The sequence below is a fragment of the Stegodyphus dumicola genome, chromosome 5 (genome assembly GCF_044657685.1).
Source record: "Stegodyphus dumicola isolate Sdum_Otavi_A_Nest chromosome 5, ASM4465768v1".
In the NCBI taxonomy this organism is placed as follows: domain Eukaryota; kingdom Metazoa; phylum Arthropoda; class Arachnida; order Araneae; family Eresidae; genus Stegodyphus; species Stegodyphus dumicola.
Window position 1 is genome coordinate 139,777,424 of NC_140772.1, and position 26,856 is coordinate 139,804,279.

Sequence of the window (26,856 nt, forward strand, 5' to 3'; positions counted from 1 at the left end):
TCCCAAAAAAAAAAAAGAATATACAGTCAAAAGTCGTTAATCCCGACACCCATAATTCAGAATGATCTATAATGCGGACCTCAAAGCTACAAACTTTCTGTGCATGCATCATGCATAATGCGTTCACGCATGTGCGTAATACCTTTACGCATGTACATATGCACATGCGCGTTTAATGTATAACGAACGGTATAAGCTAAGCTAAAATTATCTAATTATCTATTTCAGTTAAAGTTTCAGATTGCGTTGTTCCTTAATTTTTGAATTGGATCCTGCTTATTATTTTTTGCACAGTGTTAGAGCAATTTTATAAAAGTAAGCTTGAACTTTTGATTATGTCAAATAGAATTTCCGATGCTGGAGCTGCCAAAGGATCCACAAAGCGAAAGCATGTTTTGATGTCCATTAAACAAAAAGTGGAACTGCTGCAAAAAATGGATAAAGGCATGAAGAAAGTGACAGAGAAGTCATTTGTTTCCCTAACCATTCCGTAATCTGTTTATCAATTTCTCGCTGTTCTGCAGATGGGGGGGGGGGACGCCGCGACGCACAATGAACTGGCAGTTTATCTGTCAGCACTATCCTCATCTTCAGGGCAGATGTTTTATTTTATTCGGCTTATAATTCCTCACTAAATGTAGTGTTTCATCTCAATGTACTACGATATAATTTTAATAAATTTCCTCGTCATTATAAATATCACTAATACACATCAAATAGTTTTCTGGTTGCAATTTTCTAATATCGACTATGCATAATGTATGCTTTATGCAGGCACGCGTTGAAAGAAATGTTTAATGAAGTAAACAAATAAATATTAAGCTTTTTTTTTTTTTTTTTTTCCTTGTAAATTTTGATACCCTTTAGATCATAATTGCTCTTTATTTCATAAATTACGGTTTCATATTTTTAATTTTATAATTTCTGCATGCCATCTTACCAGATTTAAACTGATGATCTATAATCCGGAAAAACCAATAATCCGGAATCGCCAAAGTCCCGATGAGTCCGGATTAAAGACTTTTGACTGTATATATCCACTCTGTAACCTGGCTCTGTGAGCTCATTTTTTAAATTCTTATATGTTTGTAAATTGTGCTTTTTTTGCTTTAAAAATGATTGAATTATGTTGTACTTATCTTCCGGTTAAGATTTTCATGTCTTTAGGAAATCTGCAAGTAGTATTTGTAAAGTGTGGTTAAGCCTAATTTTTAAATAACACGGCAGACATGTTTGTTTACATTTGAAACAGCAGAATAGTAGATTTGTTGCTAATCTAGAGAGACTAAGCCTCGCAACAACACGTATAACGACTTCATTTATTATTGTGAATTAAATCCTGCTTAATCGTTTTTGGAATTTTTTCAAGGAAATAAGTGTTTAAGATTTACTTCGTAATTTTTAATAGATATTTTGAGTTTTAATGTATTTTTGCCTTGTTGCGAAGTGAGAACTGAATTAATTGAATGAGAAATACTGAATCGTCTATGAAAAACTGTTTCTTTTTTTGTTTCCTTAATTTCTTTTATACATCATTCCAGATTTATTATAGTAATCGAATAGAGCATTTTGCAGTGATTAGATAAATTCTTGAAATGATATAAATTTTGTGCATTCTGAGTTATAATATGATCATTAAAAATCTCTGAGTTCTAGCACAGTATGTATGTATACATGTACTTTCCATTCTAGTGGATTCAACTCCCTTGATTCTCAAGATTTAAAAAAGTCAGAAATAATATATTGGTAAAGGCCGCAATAGGCCGATTGCCTCTTACCCGAAGTTAAGACATAAGTTATATAATATGAACAAAATATAACGCTGTTACATGAACCTAGCACCAGAGTATGAACCTAGCCCAGAGTACCTAGCGCTATGGTAAACAAATATAGTGAATTTTAAAGAGTGCATTTGTTCTGTTGTGCTTTATGTGCTATTGACGAAGTAGATTTAATTCAATACAATAAGTTTAAGTGAAATGCAAGAAAAAAATGCGTATAATTTAATATTTCGTACAAGGAAGTCATGTGGTGTACGCATCAGATTTTTTAAACTGCATAAACTCTACATTGTCTTTGGGGTTTTACACTTCTACTGCTGGTCACTATATTTATAAGTTTATTTTCCTAAATTCAACAGTCTTTCTGGGTGATCTAATCTTTTCCTTGTGGGCTCAGAATTGGGTAGATCATCATCTTATTCCATGCAATTAGTTTCACGATCTTCTGTCCACGAAACTGCCACTTTGTGCAGGAAATTTTTCTGCTTAATATTTTTTCGTTCAGAACTGTGCACGCTTTAAACAAATTAAAAAGTGCACAATTGAAAAAACAAAAATTGCAACTCGTTTAGCACCCACTTTTTTCTTCTTCTTTTTTTTTTTTTTTACTTCTAAAAATGGAATAATGCAATAGTTACTGGTCCTCACAATCTATGCCCTTTGCATATTTGTTATAATTTACAACTGAATTAGGCTTTCGTATTAGACAGTCTGATTTTTTACATCTGCTTCTGGATTCCATTAAAGCCAAGTCGGTGACAAAAAGTAGAGTAATAGGCAATCAGTCGGTAAAGTGTTAAAATATCTAACATTACAGCATCAAACGCTTTTAAGTGATAAAAAGTATTTATTTAATATGGCCAATAGCAAAGGACCATTATATATATATATAATTTAAGAAAGAGAACAAACTAAAAAAGACCTGCAATCAAGAATTTTGTGCATTGAGCTGCAAGATTTGAAAACAAGGTAAAAAGGAAATTCTTCATGCTAGTGCTTTAAAGCAAATGTGATACTGCGGTTCCCATGAATAATTTTTAACCTTAAGTTAAAATAAATTGCAATTAAAAATTTAAATACAAGAAAGCTGACAAATAAAAAGTGAATGTAAAACTCAATCAAATTGGAAGTTAAAAAATGTTGATTAAAGTTTAAACAATCCTAAAACATTTTAACATAAACACAAAAGTTATTTAAGACATAAGCAAAAATACAAAGAAGCAGTAAATGGTAAATTTGCCTAATTCGAATCTCAGTACGGACTCTTCAGGGGAAAGTTACACAATGATCTTCGAATCCAGCTAATTCCATATCATGTTTGATCAAAACAGAAGAATTGACACTGAACACGAAATAACGTTATGACTATTTAACTGACAAAATAACCTATTAAAAGTTAAGTCTCAATTTCTCTGCTTCATTTCCCGATGTGTCTGCTGGTTAAAAGTAAATGAGAAACACATAAATGGTGTAAGAAAAAAATTATACAAACAAGCCTGGTTAGGCAAATGTACAAAATAAAATAAATAGCAAATTGCTATTAGTCAATTAATACATGATTTTTAGGGAGGTCCTACTAGCTTAAAAAGTCTAAACTTTATAAAAAAAGGAAAAAAACTTTTTAATTAAAACTAAAAGCATATCAATTTGGGTCTTGCTATGACCAAAATTAAAGCAAGTGAATAAAAAAAAAAAAAAAAAAACTTAAACAAACCTTCATCTGTAATTTCTTCTGTAAAAAGCTATGAGCTAAAAATTGTCATTTGCCTCTAGAAAAGAAAAGAATAGATATGTATATATATATATATTATATACAGGGTGATTCTAAATTGTTTTTACAAATTAAGAGGTGTGATAGCACTCATCCAGATGAGCTGTAATTATTATAGAACATAGGATGGCATTCCACTCTGAGAAGCATAAAAGAGGAAGGAATATTAGAATTTCAAACTGAACTTACAACAGTGTTGAGAGAGCAAATGAACGAGACCAAAAGTTGCACAGTCAGTTTAGTGAAAAACTCGTAGAGAGTGCACAAAATGGATTAATTTGAGCTAAGACTTCTGATGGCAAACACTCAAATGCACATCATTGGTTGACAAGGTCTTAACCTTGATAACAATTGCAACAAGTTAATTATCTAATCAAGGGTTAAATATTATAAATTAACTCCAGCTTTCTCTGTATGCCTAGATCTGAAAAGTTCATGTTGTGTTCCGGCTGTCAGAACTTAGTGTCCCATAGAAGAGCACTTCAAGTAGAATGAGTGCAGCACAGTAAGTCCAGGAGGACAAGATGGAAGATGGCGAAGGCTAAGAAAACTGCTACCTTGATACTTGATATCAAGGTAGCAGACTTTCCCCCTAATAGATAATTTCCCCCTAACAATTTAGATAATTAACTTGTTGCAATCGCTTGTTAGGTTGAGACCTTGCCAACCAAAGATGTGCATTTGAGTGTTTGTCATCAAAGTCTGAGCTATAATTAACGCTCAAAAGCCACGTTTTCGGGTTTTATCTGTTTTGTGAACTCTGCGAGTTTTTCACTAAACTGATTGTGCAGCTTTTGGTCTTGTTCATTTGCTCTCCCAACACTGTTGTAAGTTCAGGTTGAAATTCTAATATTCCTCTTTTCTGCCTCTCAGAGTGGAATGTGACCTTATGTTCTATTATTGCTCATCTGGATGAGTACTATCACCCCTCTTAATCTGTAAAAACAATTTAGAATCACCCTGTATATATAATATATATATATTGCAAATTTTGATAACCTTTTAATAAATTAAATAATGTATGTTATGAAGAAAATTGAAAAAAAAAAAATCTCCAGGTTCTTTAACTGTTTTTTATCTGTTCAAGAAGGAAAACGTTTGAGTAACTTTTAGAACAAAACTTTTTGTTATTCCTTGGACAGATATTCAATTCTACATATAAAAAGTTATGCATCAAATTAATTTATTATTCACAGCTAACTTAATTTAAAGTGGAAATCAGAAAAAAGTTGACAAAAACACGTGGAAAGGTATAAACAAAAGTTGCCTTTTTGACATTGGTCTGCTTCAAATATGTTCTGTCCATGCTGCTGAAACACCTGTGCTTGTCCACTTCTGTTAACAAAAAATTTCTCGTCATCTGAGTGTTAAATTCCCAGAAAGTTAACAATTGCCTACTTAGTTGAGGTGGATATTTTCCTTGAAGGTTCATATTTACTGCCAGTTTTCAGTTTTGTCCCTTGAGTGGATTGTAATGGAGAACGTCAGCAGCACAGAGTTTTAATAGCAATAAGCAGTGAGGTGATGTTACTACACAAAAGAGATGGAAAGGTAACTCAAATAAGACAGATACTCATACAGTGAAAGAATAACACTTCATTCAACATGTCCAGAAAATTGTGAGTCATGTGTTAGTGTTACTCTGAAAGCATCAAACTTGGGCGAGTGAGTAGCTATTGAATAATGTAAAAATGTTTAGATAGCTTCCACTGCAAAAGATGTGTAAAGGAAGCAAACAAAGAGTTATTATAATGGCTGCCCCAGCACAAACTATTTTTCTGAACGTTTTTGGAACAATTTTATCAACCCATAGCTCCTCTCTTCTCTATCTATTAATGAACAGTATATTCTTCTGTTTAGAATTGTAATTGGTTTTTACTGTAACATATTTTCAGAAGTGTAATTTCCCTTCATGATTTTGAATGATGTGATTTAAAAGCAATTACATTGTATAATTATATATTACAATAACTATTTTAATTAAATACTTTTTCCCCTTCCAATTTAATTCTTAGTTTTGTTTTATTCGGAAATGCTATAGGCTAATTTATTATGGATGATATACTGTTTTATAAATTATTTTGCAAAATGATTTTTTTCCCCCTTCAGGATTCTCTTTCTTTTTTAAAAGCCTTTTTTTTTTTTTTTTTTTTTTTTTTTTTGAATGGTTTGATGCATGTTCCTATGTATATATATATATTTTATTTACTTCACAGTAATGAGTGAGATAAATTAAATTTTAAAAATATTTTTAGTTATTTTATTGTATTTCATATTACTCATTTAGTTCATTATGCACCAGAGAAAAGTAGAAACTAAAAATTTATTTTCAGAATGCAGATTAGATCATTACTTTAATAATATTTTTATAATTTTGAGCGTAGAGTTGCTGTAAATAAGTTTCGATTATGAGAGTTAAGCTTTTTCATTATCTCTTATTATTGTGAATCTTCACATGAATATGCTAAACACTGAGAGGCATTATGTGCACTGCATTGTTGCACAGCTGGTTTATAAATTCTTTATTTTTATAAAGAGAATTACTAAATATAGTTGATAAATCAGCCGTTAAACTAAAATGTCTATAAATCTGGGTTTCAGTTATAACCATGTCAGGAAACTTATTTCTTAATAATATATTATTCTATTATATATTAATAACTTGAAAATTGGGCTATATGTTTAATATATATTTACAGTTAAAAATATAGCTTTTTATGTAGTTGGCAAGATTCCATTTATACAGGTGATCAAAGTGGGTTGTTATTACAAAAGCTTTATTCATAAATAAAATACTTAGTAAAAAATTGCTTTATCTGTTGTTAATGAGATGGATGGATCTTAATTCTTGTCAATAATTATTAATGTGTAATTTATATATATATATATATATATATATTTTAAAAGAATTAAACTTTTGTCTTATATAGTTTCTGTTGAATGATGTATTTTTATCAAAAATGTAATTAAAAGCGTAATTTTCTATTGAATAGCATTTTTTACTTTAAAATTTGTTACAAATTCTGTGTAATCAAAATTGATGCATAAATTATCTTTGCCCTGCTGAATTTAAATGATTACATTTAGTATTTTATATAGTAAAAAAATGTATAGCAGAGAAGTTACAATTTGTTCTAATTTTCATATCTTTACAAGTCAAAACAGTCCCATCTTTGGCTGCACAGCTAAAACTACAGAATGCTGATAGTTTAAACATGATTTGATCTCTTGTGCAATGGAAGTCAAATACTGATTGAATTGCAAAATTATGTAACCACCATGTAAACGGAAAAGGGGAATAATTGTTATATTCTGCTACATGTTTGCATGCATGTTTCTTTTTATAATGAATAATAAGCTAGCAAAGTAAGATAATTTTGCTTAGCAAATCTTTCACAGTATATTTCCTAGTGTAATATAACCATTATGAATGAGATAAAAGACACGTAATGGAAAAATATTTCTACACTTTCTTCTCCAATTCTCAATAAATCTTTTATTCATTAGAGTTCAGTATACTTAAAATGTTAAAGTTTCCATTATGATACATGTCCTATCGTTGATTCTGTAATCTTCTTAAAAAGATCTTTCAGAGCCTGCAATATTTACAAATAATAGCTTATAATGCCTATGGGTGCAAGATTTTATTTGTGATAATGATCCTGCCATTCATTACTAGAATGAATATTTGGAATCAAAAATCTTAGATCTGCAATATCTAGGAATTTGTAATCTTGCAGGTTATGTTTTAGCCATACAGGTATAGCATGCTTTGCTGTAATATAATGATTTACATACATTTTGAACTGTTACTTTGTTATAATATAAGCAGTTCTGTGGATTTTGAATTGAAAGCCTTTTAAATTCATTTGATTTTGAAGGTCACTACATAACTTCCCTTTCTCAATCTTGAAATCCCAAAATGTGTTTGAGAAATATTTTATACAATAAGAAATTATTACTGAAAATGCTAGTTTTTGGCAGGTAATATGTTGCTTTATAATGTTTGATTCATATCTGAGTCATTTAGGAAAGGTAAACTTTTGTTGAATTACGAAATATTTTAACTGGTTTGCCTCATAAAAAAGTGTGATACTAAGGTTTTTTTAGGTTTTCTTCAGTAATTATAAAATTTGGTGATATTTTATATGTTTATAATCTTGGAATATTTAATGTTATATTTTTTATGTGACTGTTTAGAAATTTCGGTAATTATATAATTATCAAAATAAAAAACTTAAGTTTTGCTTTTTGCACATTGTAAATTGGTATTATAAAGCTAAATTAAAAGCTCTTTTTCTAATTTTTTAGGCTTCTTTAATTTTCCTGTTTAGTATTTATTTTATAGAATGAATGCTGGAAACCGCTGTTTAGATCAGGGGTTCTCAACCAGTGGTACGCAAGAGAAAAATAGGTGGTACGCAAAGAAGCAAAGTATTTTCAACTATTAAATTCAAAAATTAAAACAATAACATCCTGATTTTTTCTTTAGCACTCGTAAATTTATGCAATCTGAACTTTGTTAAGGAGTGGTAGTAGTACTTTGTAATGCTGGTACTAAATGTTTTCAATTTTTGTTTAGATGGTATACATTAGTGAAAAGGTTGAGAACCGCTGGTATAGATGGTGCACCTACTGAATATGCCATTGAATAAAAATTTAGTGAACGTTTAAGCAAATATATTTTCGTCTGTAATTACCATCTAATTTGAGGCCGGAGCTTTAAATGTATTAAAATATTTCAAAATAATTATGTGTTTTATTTTAGTAATTTTAAAATGCTTTAATTAATGGGCATTGTGTTAACAATCAGTATTCTAAAACGAATAGTTTACTATCTTAAAGCTGTAACTTTCTTTCTATTGACTATATTAAGTTTTATGCCTGAAGCAAAGTGGTAAAATGTAAGCGAGATCGTGTTTGCTCTTGAATTTGCCCGGATGAATGTTTTATTTCTATTATAAGTCAATAACTTAATTTTCATTTTAAAGATTGAATGCAAAAGAGCTGAGCCAAGGGATTCTTATCGCCGTAATGCTGGGCAACCTTATAACACATACCAAAATTCTCAGAATGGAAGCATGAAACCGTCCTCTTTTGGACCTGGAAATTCTGCTGGTTATCAGACCCCTGGATGGAATGCACCTCAACAACCATACATGATGCAAGGTAATAATATACATATGCAAAACAGAGTTCACTATGACTACAGTATAATTGTACAGATTGTTTACTCACTGATTATGTATTATTATTTTGTAATACTATCAATATTGGTGATTACATTTAGTTACATTATGAAGGCAGAAAAAAATTAAATGCGATTATTGCAGAATTTGTTTAGCAACAGTCCTTAGTTTTGTGTGACATTTGTTATTGGTCTTTAATTTTGCTCATCTGACATTTCTATCTCTTTCCCATAACTATTATTTGGAATGTGAAATAGTATTTTGAATGAATATGAAATTCAAACCACATGGCTTAACAGAGGCTTGCAAGCTAGCTTGTAAACAAAGAGCAATCAGCCATTTCAGAATGAAATTTTCAGGGTGCCTGATTGGTTGGTTGTTCACGCTGTCTTCAAAAACAAGTCTTATTAACAGAAAGCTATCTGTTTGTATTTTTAAAAAAGTTGCTTTTCCTTATGATTATGTTTCATGACAAAAGTGTGACCTTAGAAAAGGGGGAATTGTGATTTTAGTCAAGGTCATGCTTCCATTAGCTGTTAATATTGAATACAAAAATTCTTCACAGATGTGTATAAAACACATGGAATGGGCTATTGAAGGGGGGACAAGGGGATAGATTATTCTGAAATTATTTGCTAATATTAGAACAATGTAAATCGGTGGGAATTCATGCATAGTCAGTTTTAACTACCCCAGCTCTAGGGCCATTAGGAACAATGCATATCTGCAGATGTTTACTGTAGTTTTTGCCATCCTATGCATAAAATAAATTTTTAGTTTTTATAAAAGTGCCAAAAATACCGGTTTAGTGATTCAACACCAAATATGTATTTAATTTGCGTACTAATGGCTTACCATTGAAATTCTTTCCTCTTTATTATATTGAAAAGAACATCCCTTTTTTAATGTGAATTATTTTATTGTGTCTTGCTAAATATGGCAGGTTATCAAGATTTTGGTAATTTTAGTTACAGTTTGTCATAATTTTTTATTTGGATGCTATTATTATTAATATTTTTTAAATGCTTTTCCTTTCTGTCTCCCTTCCCCCCCATTTTTCTGATGACATTGCCAAATATGACAATGGGTTAGCTGCTGAGGCAATTTTTATGTCTATAGACTGGAGTGGTTCTTGCAAGATTTAAAGCAAGGACCCATCATTGATGACTGAAAATCCAAAAATACCTAAGCTGTGACAAATTCCATGGTATTAATACAGAACTGATGTATTTTACAGAAAGATTCTGATGACTTTTTATCTTTATGTTGACCATTTCTATTAAAGTCTTTCTATTGACACAACCCCCCTTTTTTTTTTAAAATTTCCTCTTTTTCTATTTTAATTTTTTCTTTATAAGCCAAAGTGGGGAACATTGCCAAAAAGATTTTAATCTTGTCACGTCAACAGGCATCTACAGAAGAGAATACTTCTGTTACGATGTTGGTAACTGGTAATTTAAAGCATTTTCATTTTATATTTCAGTACACCCTATACAATTTCAACTAGTTTTCTGGAGTTATTTCCAGTATTGATGTAAAGAAACAAGATTAGGAATATCTTCTACAGATTCTGAATATATGCAGGTTTTTAGAACAACAAACATCTCTTAACTAAATCTGAAAATTTAGAGATGTATGGAAATATTATTGAGGAATAAATTGATTATATAAATATAAAAAATTTTATTTTTCAAAAGGATATTATTGAAGATACTATTATTAGCATCAGCCGATGAAGCAAAGACTAGTATAAACATTGATTTGTTATTAAAATACATTAACTAAGGTTTTATAGAGGAGGAAATGCCTAAAATTATATAAAATATTTAGGAAATTTCAAATTAAAAAGACAAATAGTTTAGAGTTATGGATATTTCAGAGCTTTTGATGTATAATTGCTCCTATAGTTGTTTAAAACTACCATTGTAAATTATATATGTGGTTACCTATTACTTTTAAATACAAAATTTTTTCGATTATGATTTTAATAGTGCTTTTTAATGAAAATTTTTTTTAAAGTTAGGGATTTTTTAATAGTGATAATTTAAATCTCATTTAAAATATATGTCCATTATTATAAGTGTGAAATATAAACATTTCAAGAATTTATGTTCCTTATTTCATGTTAATTAGAGAAAGAGAATTTAATTACAGTTTTGTTTTACAGCTATTTTAAAATATTAAATTACATTTAACAACAATGCATTTTATATACAAATGAAAATTAGTCATGGATAAACTATAGTTAACTATCTCAATATTATTTCTATAAAGAAAACCAACATTCCAATAAGAAGACATAATATAATAATATTGACATTACAATATCTTATAATATATCTTCGTTTTTACTACTCTGTAACTTATATTTTACTCGTTCTTATTGCTGTCTCTACTGCTCCGTAGGCCTCAAATTGTTATTGCTCGGCTCCTATATTGAGCTGACATAAAGTTTAACTAGAAAGGAAGGGTTTGGTGTGATCTTCGCTGCTAGTTTGCAAGAGTTTGTCTCTGTTATTAAGATGAAAGCTATCACTAGGTGGATGAATCCAAAGTAATATTTAAGGGAACCCGTTCTTTGAACACATTGAGGCTTAAATATAAACCTCAAAACTTGAATTTTGATTTTTTTTTATTTATTTCATATTTGCATGAATTTAAAGAATTTATGATCATTATACTTGGTGCTTTGAAACAAGAAATGGTAACACACTGTAAAATTTAAAAAAAAAATATATATATATATAGTATGCTAGACTCATTGCAGTTTGGCAGAATGTAAGATATTTATCATTCATTAGGTTCATTCATTAGATCATTCATAAGATGTTATCAGATATTTAAATATCAAATTAAATCTGTTATTGAGTAACAAAAGAAGCAATTTAAAAGCAATAAATTGAATGTTTTTTCTGCTTTTTAATCTGATGAATAAAAATGCATTTATATCATGAGGTACTTAGAAATATTAAATATTTTTATGAAAATACACTAGCTGCACTCATTAAGATCATAGTATTTTTCTTTTTATGATAATTATTTTAGGCAGATGGCTAATAAATAAAATTATTTATAATTTTATTGCTTGATATCTTATAACTTGGAGGATGGGGTGAAACTTTTATCTCTATTTATTTTAGGGCAGTATAAAACCAAACAAAGATAAAATAATGAAATGTACTTGTGAAACTTTTGCCTATATCTGCAGTTTTATTTGCCAATCATAAAAACGAAAGTTTATTTTCTTATAAATAGCACCTGTGTGCTAACATATTAAAGACCAAAATCAAGCTTGACATGTGCAAATTATTACAAAAAGTATCTGGCTTCAAGTCTTGATGAAAACAGACATTATTCTTCACTTCAGTCCAGAAACTAATTCTAAAAAATTAATCACTTGTACTATTGCTGACTTAGCAACTTTATTATTAAATTTAGTGACTTTCTTTTTTGGGGGGGGGGACATACTGGAATTTTTAAGTAGTTTTTTTCTTTGGGAGTTCTCCATAAATTCTTCCTGACATTGGGTGCTTTGCTGTAAATTATTTACTAGTTTCATGGAACTGTTAGCTTTTTTGCAAACCCTCAAATATATTGTCATTTTGTTTTTAAAAGAATATGTGTGGATTGCAAAATTCATACAGATAAAAGTAATCAATTATATCAAAGCAACGCTTAAAAAAAGGGGGGGGGCAGTAGAAGGGAGAAAAGATGAAAAAAGTTACTTTTGCTTCACTAGAACGAATTAAACCAGGGGAGTAACCATTCTGTTAATGTTTTGTCATATCATCTGAATGTTATCTAATAAAACATTAAATAATCACATCTAAATCAAACAAATCCTTTCTTTTCTGGGGGGGGATATATAGTTTAGGTACTTCCAAGAAACCATTCATCTTTTGCTTAGCTTATAAAACAAGAATTTAAAATTATAACTCTCAAGAATTTAAAATTATAACTAAAGTCTCTTTATTTGAACTAAAGGCTCCCCCGGCTCATGTTTTGTTGGAGAAGCATGTGTTTTTATAGTACGTGTATTTTAGATTTAAAAAAAATATATATATATAGAAATTTGAAATCATTGCTGTTAAAAAAACTGAGTCATATTGTAAAACATTATGTTTCAGGTAACGCATATGGAGGATACCAAAATTACAATGCACCTCCTGTTGCTCCAGCATATGGTTCAAATTCTGCACCACCGTATAATAGCATGCCATCAGCACAGTATTCTCAGTCATCCTATTCATCTTATGGTATTTGCTATTTTTAGATTATGCTATGTATAATTTTACTTTTCCATAATACTGAAATACAAAAAGTGCTGTACATAAAACTAATTTTTTATTTTTAAAAATAATCATCATAACTTCTAATGAGTGCTTTATTTCTTGAATTGTTAAAAATGAATCTCTATTTTTTTTTCATTAAGTGTCTAATAAAAATTATGTTCCTTTTAAAATAATTTTTAGGAACTGGTACACAGTACAATTACGCACAAACACCTAATGCCAGTAGCTATACCCAGCCTGCTGCAAGAACTTATTCTCAACCTCCTCCTGTTGGTTATTCAAATCCTGCTGCTAATAGTTATTCTCAGGGTGCTCCTGTTCCAGAAGCAAAAGCTCCAAATGTGTCTTCAGCTTACGGTAAAAATTTATTTACTATTATATTATTTCATGACAGAAAGCTAGAGAATTTTACTTTCTTCTAAGCAGAGTAAGCAATTTTAACATTTCGTTTGGTTTTGTTGTGTATTATTTTTGTATTTTTGGATGTTTCAATTTCAAATATTTCCTTTGCAGTAATCTGAAGTATAATATGTCTCAAGCTAAATTGAACTTTTTATGAAATCTTTTGTGTATAAATTGAGTTTTTTGGGGGGCAGTCCCATGGAATTTGTTTATCAAGAATTCACTGCATTATACAGTTCAGATGGTATCTCATTGCAAAAATTAATGATTTGCTGCTGTTCATGCCTCTTGTGTCTATTTCCAAAATAAAATATGCTTAAAAGATATATATATGTAAACATATACACATGAGTTACAGATTATTTTGTTAATATGAAAGAAGTAATAGATGCTGCAGAATAAAAAATGATGGCATAGCACATTATTTATATTAATTAGCATTTATTATGAAATGGAAAAACTAGCATTAGTTATTTCTAAGAAACAGTATAGCTTTAACAAGATCTTCTTTGTTGGAGAGCCATAGATCCAATTTGATAAACTTTAGAGCTGAGAACTTTCCACACTAACTTGAGTAGGAAGAAGAACTGTTACTGTTAGAGCTACTTCTTTTAACTTTTCAGGATATATTTTTATAAGTTCTAAAAGAGGTGTCTTGCAAACACAATCATATTTCTCTATTTCTTCAAAGGCTGTGTAGAAATCTTGTTTGTATTTTTTCATTTTTATATCTAAAGGCTTTTGGTTCTTTATTTTCATCCGCTTTGCCTTAGCCTTTTCAATATTATCCAAAAATATTTCTCAAAACCTAATTCGTCACCGGAAGAGGATGATAGAGACTCAATTGCAATGTCTGCAGTTTGACTGTCCTGTTTCGAATGCTGCAATTGTTCTGAAAATAATTTCATTCTTAATGAAATTTCACAGATTGCTTTATTTGCCTTTTTAATTTGTTCGTCATCCAAGAAAATTTGGTGTTTTGAATCTACTTATATTGAATCCAGCAAGATCTGATTGTCTAGCAAACTAGTTTCTCTTTTCTTCATTGAAGAAACGATTCCTTCGGCTATAAACCCTCCATTTCAGAAAGAACAAACATCCCGTTCTTCCATTCTTGCCTGATGTCAATTCTTCAGTTTGCAGCTTTTTTATGGCTATATATGGTGTAGAAAGAAGAGTTTCAATTCTGCAAGATCATTCCACAGTCTTTCTGTTAGTGAAACATTAGGGTTATCTACATCTTCTAAAAAAGTTCTTATTCTTCTAAAAACCTCTTTATCATCAAATATGTACTTCCTTATCGCGTTGCTTGATCAATAATTGCTCCTTTCCCCGCTCGCTTCCTAAGAATGGCATCAATTTTGGGAGTTCTTGCTGCTATTGTTACTTACATGAATTTACCATTGAGATTTGTAACTAAATGAATCAGTTTAATCACTAATGGCAAATATCACATCTGTTCTTCCATATATTTATTTACTAATATGTCAATGAAATAGAAAATAACTATTTATTAATGTCTATAGTCCATAAATAAAAATAATAACTCAGCTTGTCATTAATTTTTTTCAATTCATATTAATTTCTTTTCAAATTCAAACTATCCAATAAAAACTGGAGTCAGAATTGACCTGTTTTTAGCGACTCCACTTCCAACTCCTTTTAACCGTCAAATGTGCCCGACTCTGACCCCACAACCTTGCTGTGAACTATATAATTAAGATTTCCTGTGAGGTTCTTTGCTTCTACAAGACAGTTGATTACTTAGTATGTTATCAAAAAATTGGCAGATAAAGCAAGTGAAAGAATTAACTATCTAAATCTGAAAAGAACTGTGTTAATATCAGAAAAACGAATGAAGAAATGATTTAGTATGTTATCAAAAAATTGCCAGGTAAAGCAAGTGAAAGAATTAGCTATCTAAATCTGAAAAGAATTTTGTTAATATCAGAAAAACAAATGAAAATATTTAATCTAGATACGAACTTGAATATCAATAGGAGCTACATGACAGAATTCAGAAGTATTCAGGAGTGAAATTATATATTTGTATTATCCTGAAAGTAGAAAAACTACATTTGCATTAAATAACAAAAATTTCAGATGATTCAGAATTGCATGACAGTGTTGGGATGGAAATGAAATCTACACATGTTAGTGTACAAAGAAAAAAACTCAAGAAATGTAAAAAAGAGTGATATGAATAACAATATTTTAATCAGCAAATTTGTACAGTTGCAATATTAAGAGGTCATAGTAAGTGTTCAAAGTTACAGAGACCAGCTATGATATAAGTGTGATACTGGTGCGGCATAGAATCATGGACTGTATGGAATACACGAAGAGTCTCACGGATGATCATCCTATCCTACTTCACATGAAATGATCATACTCATTGGCCATGGGTATTTTTTATATCTGACTTTTCAAGTATCACCAGGGAAAGAAATTCGGACAGGACAGGCTCAGTGAATTTCAGGCCGTTAAATACAACCACCACAGCCAATCCATGTTTGACCACATATTGTTGTGCTGCAGCTGCCATATGCCTTGCTTATCTAACAGTCTGGGCAAGATTTTCTCCAAGAAAATCTTCTAATTATCTTGTAATCAGGCATGAGATATGAGCCTATAAGGCAGTCACCAACAATGCCTGACCAAACATTGACAGAAAACCAGTATCATGCTGCACATGCTTAGATACTCCTATGCATGCTGCACATGCTGCTACAATGCACATAACACATATCAGAGTTGCCAACTCTCCCGATTTAGGCGGGAGACTCCTGATTTTCGACCGATCTCCCGCCAACCCGATTTACAATATATTTCTCCCGACTTTTTCTTATTCTTAAAATTTCTCACGGTTTTTATGGAACTTGGCTTAATACTTTGTTATATGAACAAAAGTGATTTTGGACGTCTGAAAGCAATTGAATTTTCTCTAGATTATATCTAAACCAAAACCTTACGAATCAGATAACTTCTGCTTTGTGAGTGAGAGCATTATACGTATCTCAGAAACGTCGTTCTCCAGTTCTCCAATGGGCATCGAACTCTACTGCGTGTCAGCTGGCATATATTAGCGAATGAGGACAAGGCAAGCTGTTATTTGGATGTTCTTTAGTTATTTCGTTCAATTTGTGCTGAGTTGTGTGAGTGCACGTGCCTTCGGGAAATAGTTTTAGAAATTATCATCTTTTGTTATGTCTGTGAGAATGAAATACTCGTGTACGTTTCAAAAATCGTACACAGTTGACTTTCCTTCCATTATTTCCTCAAGGAAATGTAATAAATTTGCGATGTGCACCGCCTGTCGTTGCGATTTTTCGAATTCGCAATGTGGAAGGGTGGATGTTCTCAAACATGTGCGAACACAAAAACACAAGGATAACATGAGTTGTTTTTTAAAAAAACGAAAAATTTAATTTTTCTTCGGAAACAAAGGACCAAAAAGTTATTAATGCAGAATGTCTGTTCTCTGCCTTTTTACTGGAGCACAACCTGCCACTGAATGCATCGGATCACGCTGCAGCTTTATTTAGAAAAATGTTTCCCGATAGTGAAATTGCTAAGAAATACTCAAGTGCAAGAACCAAAACAGGTGCAATTGTTAAAGAAATGAGTTTGAAAAATAAATCTTCAGTTATTGATTGCACAAAACAGCTCCGTTCTGCCTCTCTACGGATAGAAGCAATAATACTGATTCAAAACTGTATCCAATTGTTGTTTCCTTTTTTAATCCAGATTCTTAAGAAATTGAGTGCAGTTTATTTTCTGTCCCCATTTTAGAAGGACATTTGACAGGCTTTAATTTACCACAGCTAATTATTAAACTTTAAAAGAAAATGCAGGCCCTCTGGATAATTGCTTAGCACTTGGTGCCGATAATGCACCAGTATTGGTAGGCTTGAAGACTGGTGTTGCAGGCATCTTAAGAAAGGAAAATTCAGATTTGCAGATTATGAGGTGCACCTGTCACCTCTTAAATTTAGCAGCTGAAAAAGGGGCAGCTTCTTTACCAATAAATGTGGATGAACACATTGTTGATATTTATTATTATTTTGAAAGGAGTTCTAAAAGGAAGGAAAAATTGAAACAGTTCCAAAGCTGCATAACAGCAGTTTACAATTAGAAAACTTGAATGAAGTTATAAAATCAGCTAGGATTGACACCCAGTGGAGTTTAATTGGAAAACTGAAAGGTGCTGATGGAATTTTAAAATATAGCCAACTGTCTAGAATTGTGTTGGCCATCTTGACAGTTCCCGATAGTAGTACAGAGTGTGAGAGGATTTTCAATGTTGTTGCGTAAACGAGGACTAAATTTAGATCTAATATTAGTGATGACACATTAGAAAAACTTTTCTTAGCGAAAGCAGGCCTACGTGTCAATTGCAGTGAACAAAATTAGTTCTTTAACAAAGAAACTTCCTAATTTTCTAAACTAAAATTCCCTCTTCCCCCCTCCCCCGTAAACGATGCAAGTAATAAAAATTTTTTTATGTGTAAGGTATTTTTGTGTTGCTTGCATTTAAGAATTAGTTACTATTAAAGTTAATTCGTTATTAAAAACCATATTTTTATCATTTAAAAAGTCTTTTTAACATTGTGGAAAATCTCCTGATTTTTGAGTGTCATAGGTTGGCAAGTATGACATATGTATGTGCAGTTATTCCCACTGCACATACATATGTGTTATGTGCATTGTAGCAGCCTTCCCTACTAAAGTATGTCTTAGCGATGAATAGGTTATCAGTTAAAGTGAAGTTTCAGGTACCGTTTAACAAATGCATCTCATGATGCATTTTCAGCAGGAAGGAGTTGATATACATACAAGTGATTCAGATGCAGAATTGTCCCTGTTATTTGGGAAACAATGAAGTTTGTAGTAATCGCTCATGTGCTGACATGGGGATTCCCTTCTGCATAATGAAGCACCATCTCTTCTACTTTAGGTGTCCGTGTTATTCATTTCTAAACTCCTACATATACTAAATCTATCCAGTGCTGAAGCTATTTTGCACTGGTGCTGTTTTAAGCTATCCAGTGCTGGTGCTATTTTGCAGCTTGCCTTTGCAGATCCTAAATTCTGCTACCAAGTGCATCCTTGCTCGGTGCGGCCACACCAACCCTGATGCCATTACTGGGCTTATCTGAATAGCAAATTAGTTATTCTCAGTTCAAATAGCACAAAATGTAATCTATTGGTCAACGAGTATCATTACAAAATCTCCCCTTTTTCCATATGGAAAGTAATTTCTCTTCGTTAAAATTTTACAGTGTACTTAGCTGAAGTTTGTAATCATTGCCAAGCATAATGTCAATGTAAAAAGGTAACCCTGCTCTTTGATATTCAGGTACTAATATTTAAAAGAAAAATTCTTTAGACATTGCAGTATGAGTCATTTCTCAAGCTGCCATGTGTCGCTAGTCATTCAATGATGAAAACAAAAAGTAATGAATGATAATTCACCTGTTAGCGTCAGACGTATAAGTTAGTAGCTCTAAAATTGATGTTTCGATGGAGAATTTTTCAGTTTGCAATACATGCCTAGCAAAAAGGCAGCTATGGAACCAATATACAGATTTATGTTAATGAATGATTGTTTCGTTGATGCGGAGGTATTTTATTTAATGCTGAAGTAAAATTAAGAATAAGGACCCTCTACATGATTTATTAAAAAAATAGCAGATGCTCATGTGTAAAGCATGAAACAAAATTTGGCACAATTCGGTTTTGAGAGCCGTAAAAAATTGCCAAACTATTGTTGATGCCATTGCTGCCAAAAATAATTGTGGCAACCGCAACACAAGAAAGGGAGTATAGTAAATAACTATCTAAGCTTGATGTTTTAATTTAGATGAAAGGTTAATTTCATATAATACTTTTTTTTTATTATTATAATTTATATAAAAAAGGCTAAACATGACTGAATGGAAGCATAAGAGTAAATAACTATTTCAGATCATTATTATAATTTGTATAAAAATTGCTAAACATAACTGAATGGATGCCTGCATCACTATTTTGTTACCGAGTTATTGCTAAAGCATACTTTCATCTCGTTGGTTCAAACATAATTTTCTATAATGAATGATGCCTTTTCTTTGAAAAAATTTTCGGTAAAGTGCAGAATCGCCCACTTATTTTTTTCCACTTTTTACAAGGGTAAAAACAATTGGATTTTTGTCAATTGTCTTTTACTTTATAAGTGAAAATAGGTCGATGTGTACATAGTGTGTCACATTGTCACACTATGTACACATAAAGGGTGTGCGCAGTGCCATTTTTATGCAATTCTGGGATTTTTTTTTAAAGTGAAATACATGATGTATACATGATACCAAGTATGTGCAATTCTTAAAAACGCGTCAAGCAGTGGGTGATTCTGCACGTTACCCAAAATTCTATTGCAGACTTTTCGTCATGGGCGATTCTCAAATTGTTAAATCCATAGGATATCAAAAAAGGATTTAAAAATTAAACTAGTATTTCAATGGCATCTTAAGAATTATAGAACTATATAAACTTACGCAATCTGAAATCGGCGCGTACGCTAGATTTGGCGCTCTGTTAAATGGGCGCGTTTGCTAGATTGGCGCTTTTGCGCATACATTTCCCTGCAATTTTTTTTACGGCCCTTAAAACGGAATTGTACTCAAAATTTCTGTATAGATATATATATAAAATAATAATAATAATAATAAAAAGACGTTACTGCAAGAGCCATTTCTCAAACTGCCATGTATTGATAATTATGTGGTGATGAAAGCAAAAAATAATAAATACTGATTTGCTAGGTTGTTGTTGTTAGGGATATAAATTATTCAGTAGGTGTAAAATCTTTTTTTTTTTTTTTTTTTTTTTTTTTTTTTTTTTTTTGTGTGTGTGTGTGTGTGTGTGTGTTGTGTGTTAGAATGTTTTGTTTTGAGATATATGACAAGCAAAATGGCAACTGCAGAGACAAATTGTTGGTCATACAGATTTATGCTAACATAACAAATGATTTTTTTCATTATAGAGGTATTTTATTTGGTGCCAAAGTAAAACTAAAAATCAGGACTTTCCACGTGTTTTACTGTGAATAAATATCAAATGTGCATGGGTAAAACATTAAAAAGGGTTGCTTGTACTCCAGAGGTCTGTATTTTAGATTAGTCTTGATACTGGACATTCAGATTTTAGACTGTGTACTGTATTTGTCTTTTCTGCTATCCTGAGCCATGGCCTATTCCGAAAGCAGCATCGGCACAGCAGAAAGTGACAGAGAGAGAATCAGAAATTTAGCGCACATCTGTTAAAAATTGCATCATAACATGATTTCAAATTGTATTTCCAAAATTATTAGTCAAAAAATGTGACACTACTTGTTGTTTATTAGTCGTATTTGGAAAAAATTTGTATTTAGTGCAATTTGTTTTTCTGTCTTTGCCTTCTATATTTGAAATAAAAGTACGGGTTAGTTATAGAAAATGTTTTATAAATAAAATATTTTGTGTGTTATCAACTGCGGGTTATATTTTGCTATATTAAAAACTTATTTCTAGTTAAATTTTCAAAATACAATTTTTTAATTATCTTTAGTCATTATTATAAGTTTAAATTACTGGCATTTAAACAGTTTCACTGCCATATCCAGTGACAATGAATTATTCCATTTTGACAGTGAATTATTAAAGTACTGCCTAATTAAATTGTATGTTATGTTAATAACACTGCTGTTAATTCTAGTAAATTTCATAATAAATTTGTAGAATATTGTACTTACATAAAACTCAGTTATGTATTGAATGTACAGGGGCATTAAATTCACTGCATATTAATAAAATTGCAAGTTTTTGTTAATAATTAAACTTAACAGCATTATGTCTCTATATGCAATGAAGTTAAATTTATAGCTTTTGAAGAAAGGAAACAGCTTTCTTCTTTACCTTTTTTCTTGAGAATATTTTTTAATATTAAAAATAAAGAAATTTGGAGATATAAAATTAGGTTTTAGTTTCATGACCGAACCCAGTTTTGTATTTATGTAATGTATAGTTATTTATTATTATTAAAGTCATGTGTTTTGGATAATTACCATTAAGTGTTCATTTGTATTTTTATATTTTTTCTTCTGCTCAGTTAATTATGCATGCTTTTTGTTTATTTATGGTGCATCTTAAAACTTTTGTCTTTTTTCCTCTTATATCCTAGGAGCCGCTTCAAGTGCTCCAAGTGCATCTGGTTATGGACCACCAAAAGCATATACTTCAACTTTCCCCAAAGCACAAACTTATGCCAGTACAGATGGTATGTATTTTAATTGAGTTTTAGAAAGCTCATAATTAATTCTAGTACTTTTCTGTTAATAGAATCCCACTTAACATCAAACGGTGACATGAAATTTAACTAAGTGGTGGCAGTCCTAATGATAAATAAAGTTTCATGACAAAAAAAGACTACTTTGTTATATTCAGAATAAATACAAAATAGATTTTACCAGATTAATTTCTAATTATACACGAGTCACCGCTGCCAATTTAATATTGCCGAAAGCATTTGTGTCTTTTCTTGCAGTCATCACAACATGAATTTGATGATGTTGGAATCTGGATAGTGGTAGCCAGCACCGTTTATTTCACCATTTTGCATATGACTACTCATATGAGAATCAATAACATTGAATTTGTTTTAACTTGCAAGGTTTTGAATCCAGCAGCTGCTGCCAATTCATCCACTTAAGTACTGGAAATCTATGTGAGAAAATTCCTGGGTTGATGTCTCTTATTCTCATTTATTTGCCCTGATGCCATTGCATAGTTTTTCATGATACAAATAAATAGGCTATCATATTTGTCAATTACTGCCCCATTAATGAAAAAGTAGTGTAATTCGTTAACAAAATGAATATTTTTAGAATCATTATGAAGAAAGAATCCAAATACTTTTATGCACTTTAGTAAAGAACTGTTTTCTTGTTTCTGATTTTTACCTGAATGTAATCTAATAATAAATTATTTTTGACATAATGTTATAATATTAGTTATGATCTACACAGACTCCAAATACTAGGAATTTTTCATAGTTTCTCCAAAAGTTCCTGGAAAAATATGAGGTATGGAAAATGAGAAAAAGACTACAGATTATTCAGAAAAAGGACAGGAGAATAGTATGCAAAATGGAATCAACTAATTAATCTGATGATTGGCTGAATGCTCATGACATCATATATTACATATTGAGTATGTTATGATTTTGAAAAGTAGCCAGTTGTAGATTAGTAAATTTCGAAGTTTAATCTCTGTAATTTAATTCCCTGCAGTTAAAGACTTGATTACCCTGCTTTGTCCATTTGTTTAAATTGCAGTGAGCGTGTAGCATGCATATCTTGTGAATTGTGATTAGCTGGAATTTTTTTTGTGAATTATGCTGCCTCAAACCAAAATGCTAAAATTATCAAGCCAGAAATTAAAATTCATACTTTTCAGGATTCTCATGCATTAGAGTTTCTGAAATTTTCTTAATCATGCATTGCAGTGTATGCAGCAAATACTTCTCAGTTGTGTTGTCAGTCTTAGGAAAAAATTTAGATGCGACTATACCAAATGTGTTGCATTTGCGAAAATGCTTGCAGAAAGTACTGTTGCTGATGTTATAAAATGTATCATTTGCTCTAAATACCCTTTGATTATGACATATTATAGCAAAGAAAAGGAAGAGGTAATTACTTCATTGATTTTTATTTTAGAATGCACAAATAATACTGGAAAGGTTATTTTTAATGGTATAAATGAATACTTTATCAGCAAAAGTTTAGAATGGAAGAACTTATTTTCTTCAGACACTGCTAGTAATATGTTGGGAAAATTTGAAGGTGTAGTATCATTTATCAAACTACATCAACCAGCTGTAATCATCTGAGGTTCTTCAGCCACTTTTTTGCATATAGCTGATAATGAACATGTAATTGGTTCAGAAATAGGAATGTTGTTAATAGATAATATTTTTACTTAGAGGAAAGCTCAAAACGGAAGCACAGCTTCAAACTTGCTGAATAAATATTGGGACAGAATCCAAAATCTCATAAGATTTTGAAATACTGCAGTATGAGGTGGCTTTTTCTTTTAGAATTTGTAACAAGAATTGTGGAACAGTTATATGCTGTGATTAATTTTTGTGTTGATCAAGTAGGAAACAATGAAAAGTGAAGGAAAGAGATGCGAAAAGATTTTAAAAAAATATTAGTCACCCAACACCGAATTGTATTAATTAATATTGAAGTATGCTTTGCCATTATTTATAAAAGTAAATATTATTTTGCAGTGCAAGCTCCTTATATACACAAACTGAGAAGAGAATTTATTGAACATTTAATAAATTTTATATGTTAGATTTGTAAAACCGTCAGTAATTTCTAATAAAAATATAGTTGTTACTTTGACATCTATTCTTTTACAAAAGTGTAATAAATGAAAGAAAAATGGAAGTTTAGTGATTGATGCTGAAACAAGTTTATGTATAAAAAATGCGAATGTTCATATATGGCAGATAAATTTCTGCTAACATGAGTTTGAGAACTCACATTTCATTTAGTGGTTTTTATTAGTTATAAATGAAGATAAGAACTTAATGCCAATTAATGATTATCTTTCAGCTATCTTATGTATTGTAAAAGTATGAGCATAACCAAGTGAATTTACAATAATTTTATCTGTATGTCTTAATAACATATTACAATATAAATTATTATATGCCATAAGTCTGAAAAACGAAATGTTTTTCTTAGGAACATATGATACATCAATTGCAAAATTTCCAGCTCTGATCTTTTTATTCATTATCATCTGTATATAAATAAAATCTAATAGTAATGAAATTTTATATAATATACGAATTACAATCCTGTCTATATTTTTGTGCTTCTATTCTCCTTTTTATTATATGCAAATGATATAATACTGTGTTTTTTTTTAATATAATGCATTTATTCATACCATTTCATATTTATAAACAAATATCTGAGCCATCCTTTTATATTTTTTTATAACAGTAAAATTTCATTTTTATCAATTGACAGCAATAGATATAATTTGTGCTTAATGATAAAACTCTGTACCCTGCAATTTGAAATTTTCTGAATGCAATTTTTAAAATTTTTTAACCATCTTTGCTTGTATTGTAGAATTAATTTCATAATTTTTTTAAGTGTCTTTAATTTAAAAAAAAATACCTTTCTTAAGAGTTTAATGAATGAAATTATGTTTTAAGAAATATTATTCCCAAATTCTGTTCGGTATAAAAGTTTGTATAAAAAAACTTCTGTGATTTGATTTTAAAACTTAAAATACATTGAACTGATTTTAATTTTGTTCCTGATAAATTGTTTAAGATCTACAAATTTTTTATCACATGAATAAAAAAAAAAAAGAGAAATTATCTTTTTGGGGAGGGATGTTAACATTCTACAATTAAATAATTTGTTTTTAAAAAAAGAGAGCTAGAAAATAAAACACTTTCTAAATAATAACGATTTTTTTTCTTTTTGTAACAGTGTGCAATCTTCGCTAATTAATATAATTTTTATGACGTATTTAGTTACTCTTCAGAGGAGCGATTTAAGTTAGCTCACATTGTTATTAGCCATTTGTTAAGCAAATTGGTTTTTTGCAGTTGAGGGTTTCAAGGGAATCCGTGTATATGTTAGTATGGGAAGTGGCAAGCAGTTACTAGTATTGTTCTTAAGTAATGTTGCAGGGTCTCGTTGTATGTCAGATTCTATCTAATCGAAATGACAAATGGTAGGTTGTTTTTAATTCTTTCTTTGATTCTTGGAAAAGCAAATCATAAAAATGACATTAGAAATGATGTACAGTGCAAAGATAGATCAGAAAACACACTGCATTCTTGATTTAGAAATAGCCATGAGTAATGTGGGGAAATGTGTGGGATGTATGTATACAGAGAAACCACTTTTAATACAGAATTTTCTTAAAATGCTGTGTTTAATGAGAAGGATTGCCATGAAAAATATGAAGTGAGAATTTCTGTAACACATAATGGAGATGTGCCTTTTGAACCAGATTTTCAGAATGAAAATTAGTGTGCGTTATTTTGTTATAAATTTTATTAGGACCACTGAACATTGCATTGCATTAAACAAGAGACATGAATGAGAAACTTATATTTAAGAAATCATATATTGTTTAACATTTAAAAAGTAGAAAGATTAATATTTTACTTGCAATCATATGTGCTGTATTAGTGTTACTTTTATCGTCATAAAAATATTCTACTAATGTTTTGTTTTGTTTTAGAATCATAGATAGTATTGTCATTTGAGAAATTTCTTTACCTTATCATAAATAAAGCTTTTTAAATGTATTTTAGAATATTTTTTTAAATTGAAATTGTTTTGAAAATAATTTCTTTTTAAAGGTATGGGCTACAGTGGTCAAGGAGTGGCATCAGCATCAAAAAATATTGGTTATCATCCATATAGACGCTAAATGTTTTATTTTTATTGTATTGTTTATATTTCAATAAACATTTAAGAATTTTAACAGTTCAATGTTTGAGAGTGTTGTAATGTCAAATTTTCTTAAATAATTTAAAACAGAATTATTTTTTTCTACTTTTCTGGATATTCTGTATGATAAAAATGAAATTTCACTTTGTCTTTTGAATGTGCTTATTTTCTCATATATTTTGTTTCTCATATATCACTATACTCATAAAAGCTTAATATTTCACTATCCTGAAATTCATATTAAAATGTACAAAAAATATGATCATCCAAAATCTTCATTTAAATTATTGTGAAACTTTTTAATAGATTTTAATCAACACTTATTCTGTTCAAAATGTATCTTATATGCAAATCCATACACTTATTTTTTTTCTCAGCTTTGTGAAAACTCCTAGATTGCCAAAGTTTATCAAGATCAAAATTTCCATTCCTCATTCAGAAAAGATTGTGTTAAGCTATCGCTTCGAAATTTTCACTTAAATCTAAATTTTGAAAAAGAATTTCTACCATTAATTGTTTCTGAAGACTTTTAAATGAATAAGCAGATTTATTGGTATAGCCATAGTTAGACAAATGCAGAAATATTTTACCATTCCTCATTAAAATTTCTTCACAATTGCACAATAAATGCCTCTTTAAATGGACTCTTGAGGACTCATTCAGAAAGTAGCTTAATCATATACATGCAATCTTGTAATATTAATATCTGAATACCTTAGCTTCAAATCAAAAATTGTTGTTGTGTTTTGTAATGTATTCTCAGCAGTATTGATTGATCTGAGTATTGATATTGTATGCGGTATATTGTATGCTGAATTACTTTCCTGGTAAAAGAAAGAACTTTTCTCAGAGTATTCTGTCCCTGTATTGGAAGTGTATAATTGTCTGAGATGTTTTAGTACAGCATTCT

General features: G+C 30.2%; 1 protein-coding gene across 1 annotated transcript in view; it reads left to right on the forward strand.

Moving 5' to 3' along the window:
• LOC118184956 (DAZ-associated protein 1-like) overlaps nucleotides 1-26,103 on the forward strand; it is an 84,515-nt gene extending 58,412 nt beyond the window's left edge. The window contains exons 8-12 of the mRNA XM_085817118.1: nucleotides 8,544-8,721; nucleotides 12,869-12,997; nucleotides 13,214-13,390; nucleotides 21,635-21,730; nucleotides 25,856-26,103. Coding sequence (XP_085673244.1) covers nucleotides 8,544-8,721; nucleotides 12,869-12,997; nucleotides 13,214-13,390; nucleotides 21,635-21,730; nucleotides 25,856-25,926 — 651 coding nt within the window. The 3' untranslated portion in view covers nucleotides 25,927-26,103. The remainder of the gene's footprint in view (nucleotides 1-8,543; nucleotides 8,722-12,868; nucleotides 12,998-13,213; nucleotides 13,391-21,634; nucleotides 21,731-25,855) is intronic.
• The last annotated feature ends 753 nt before the right edge of the window (nucleotides 26,104-26,856 follow it).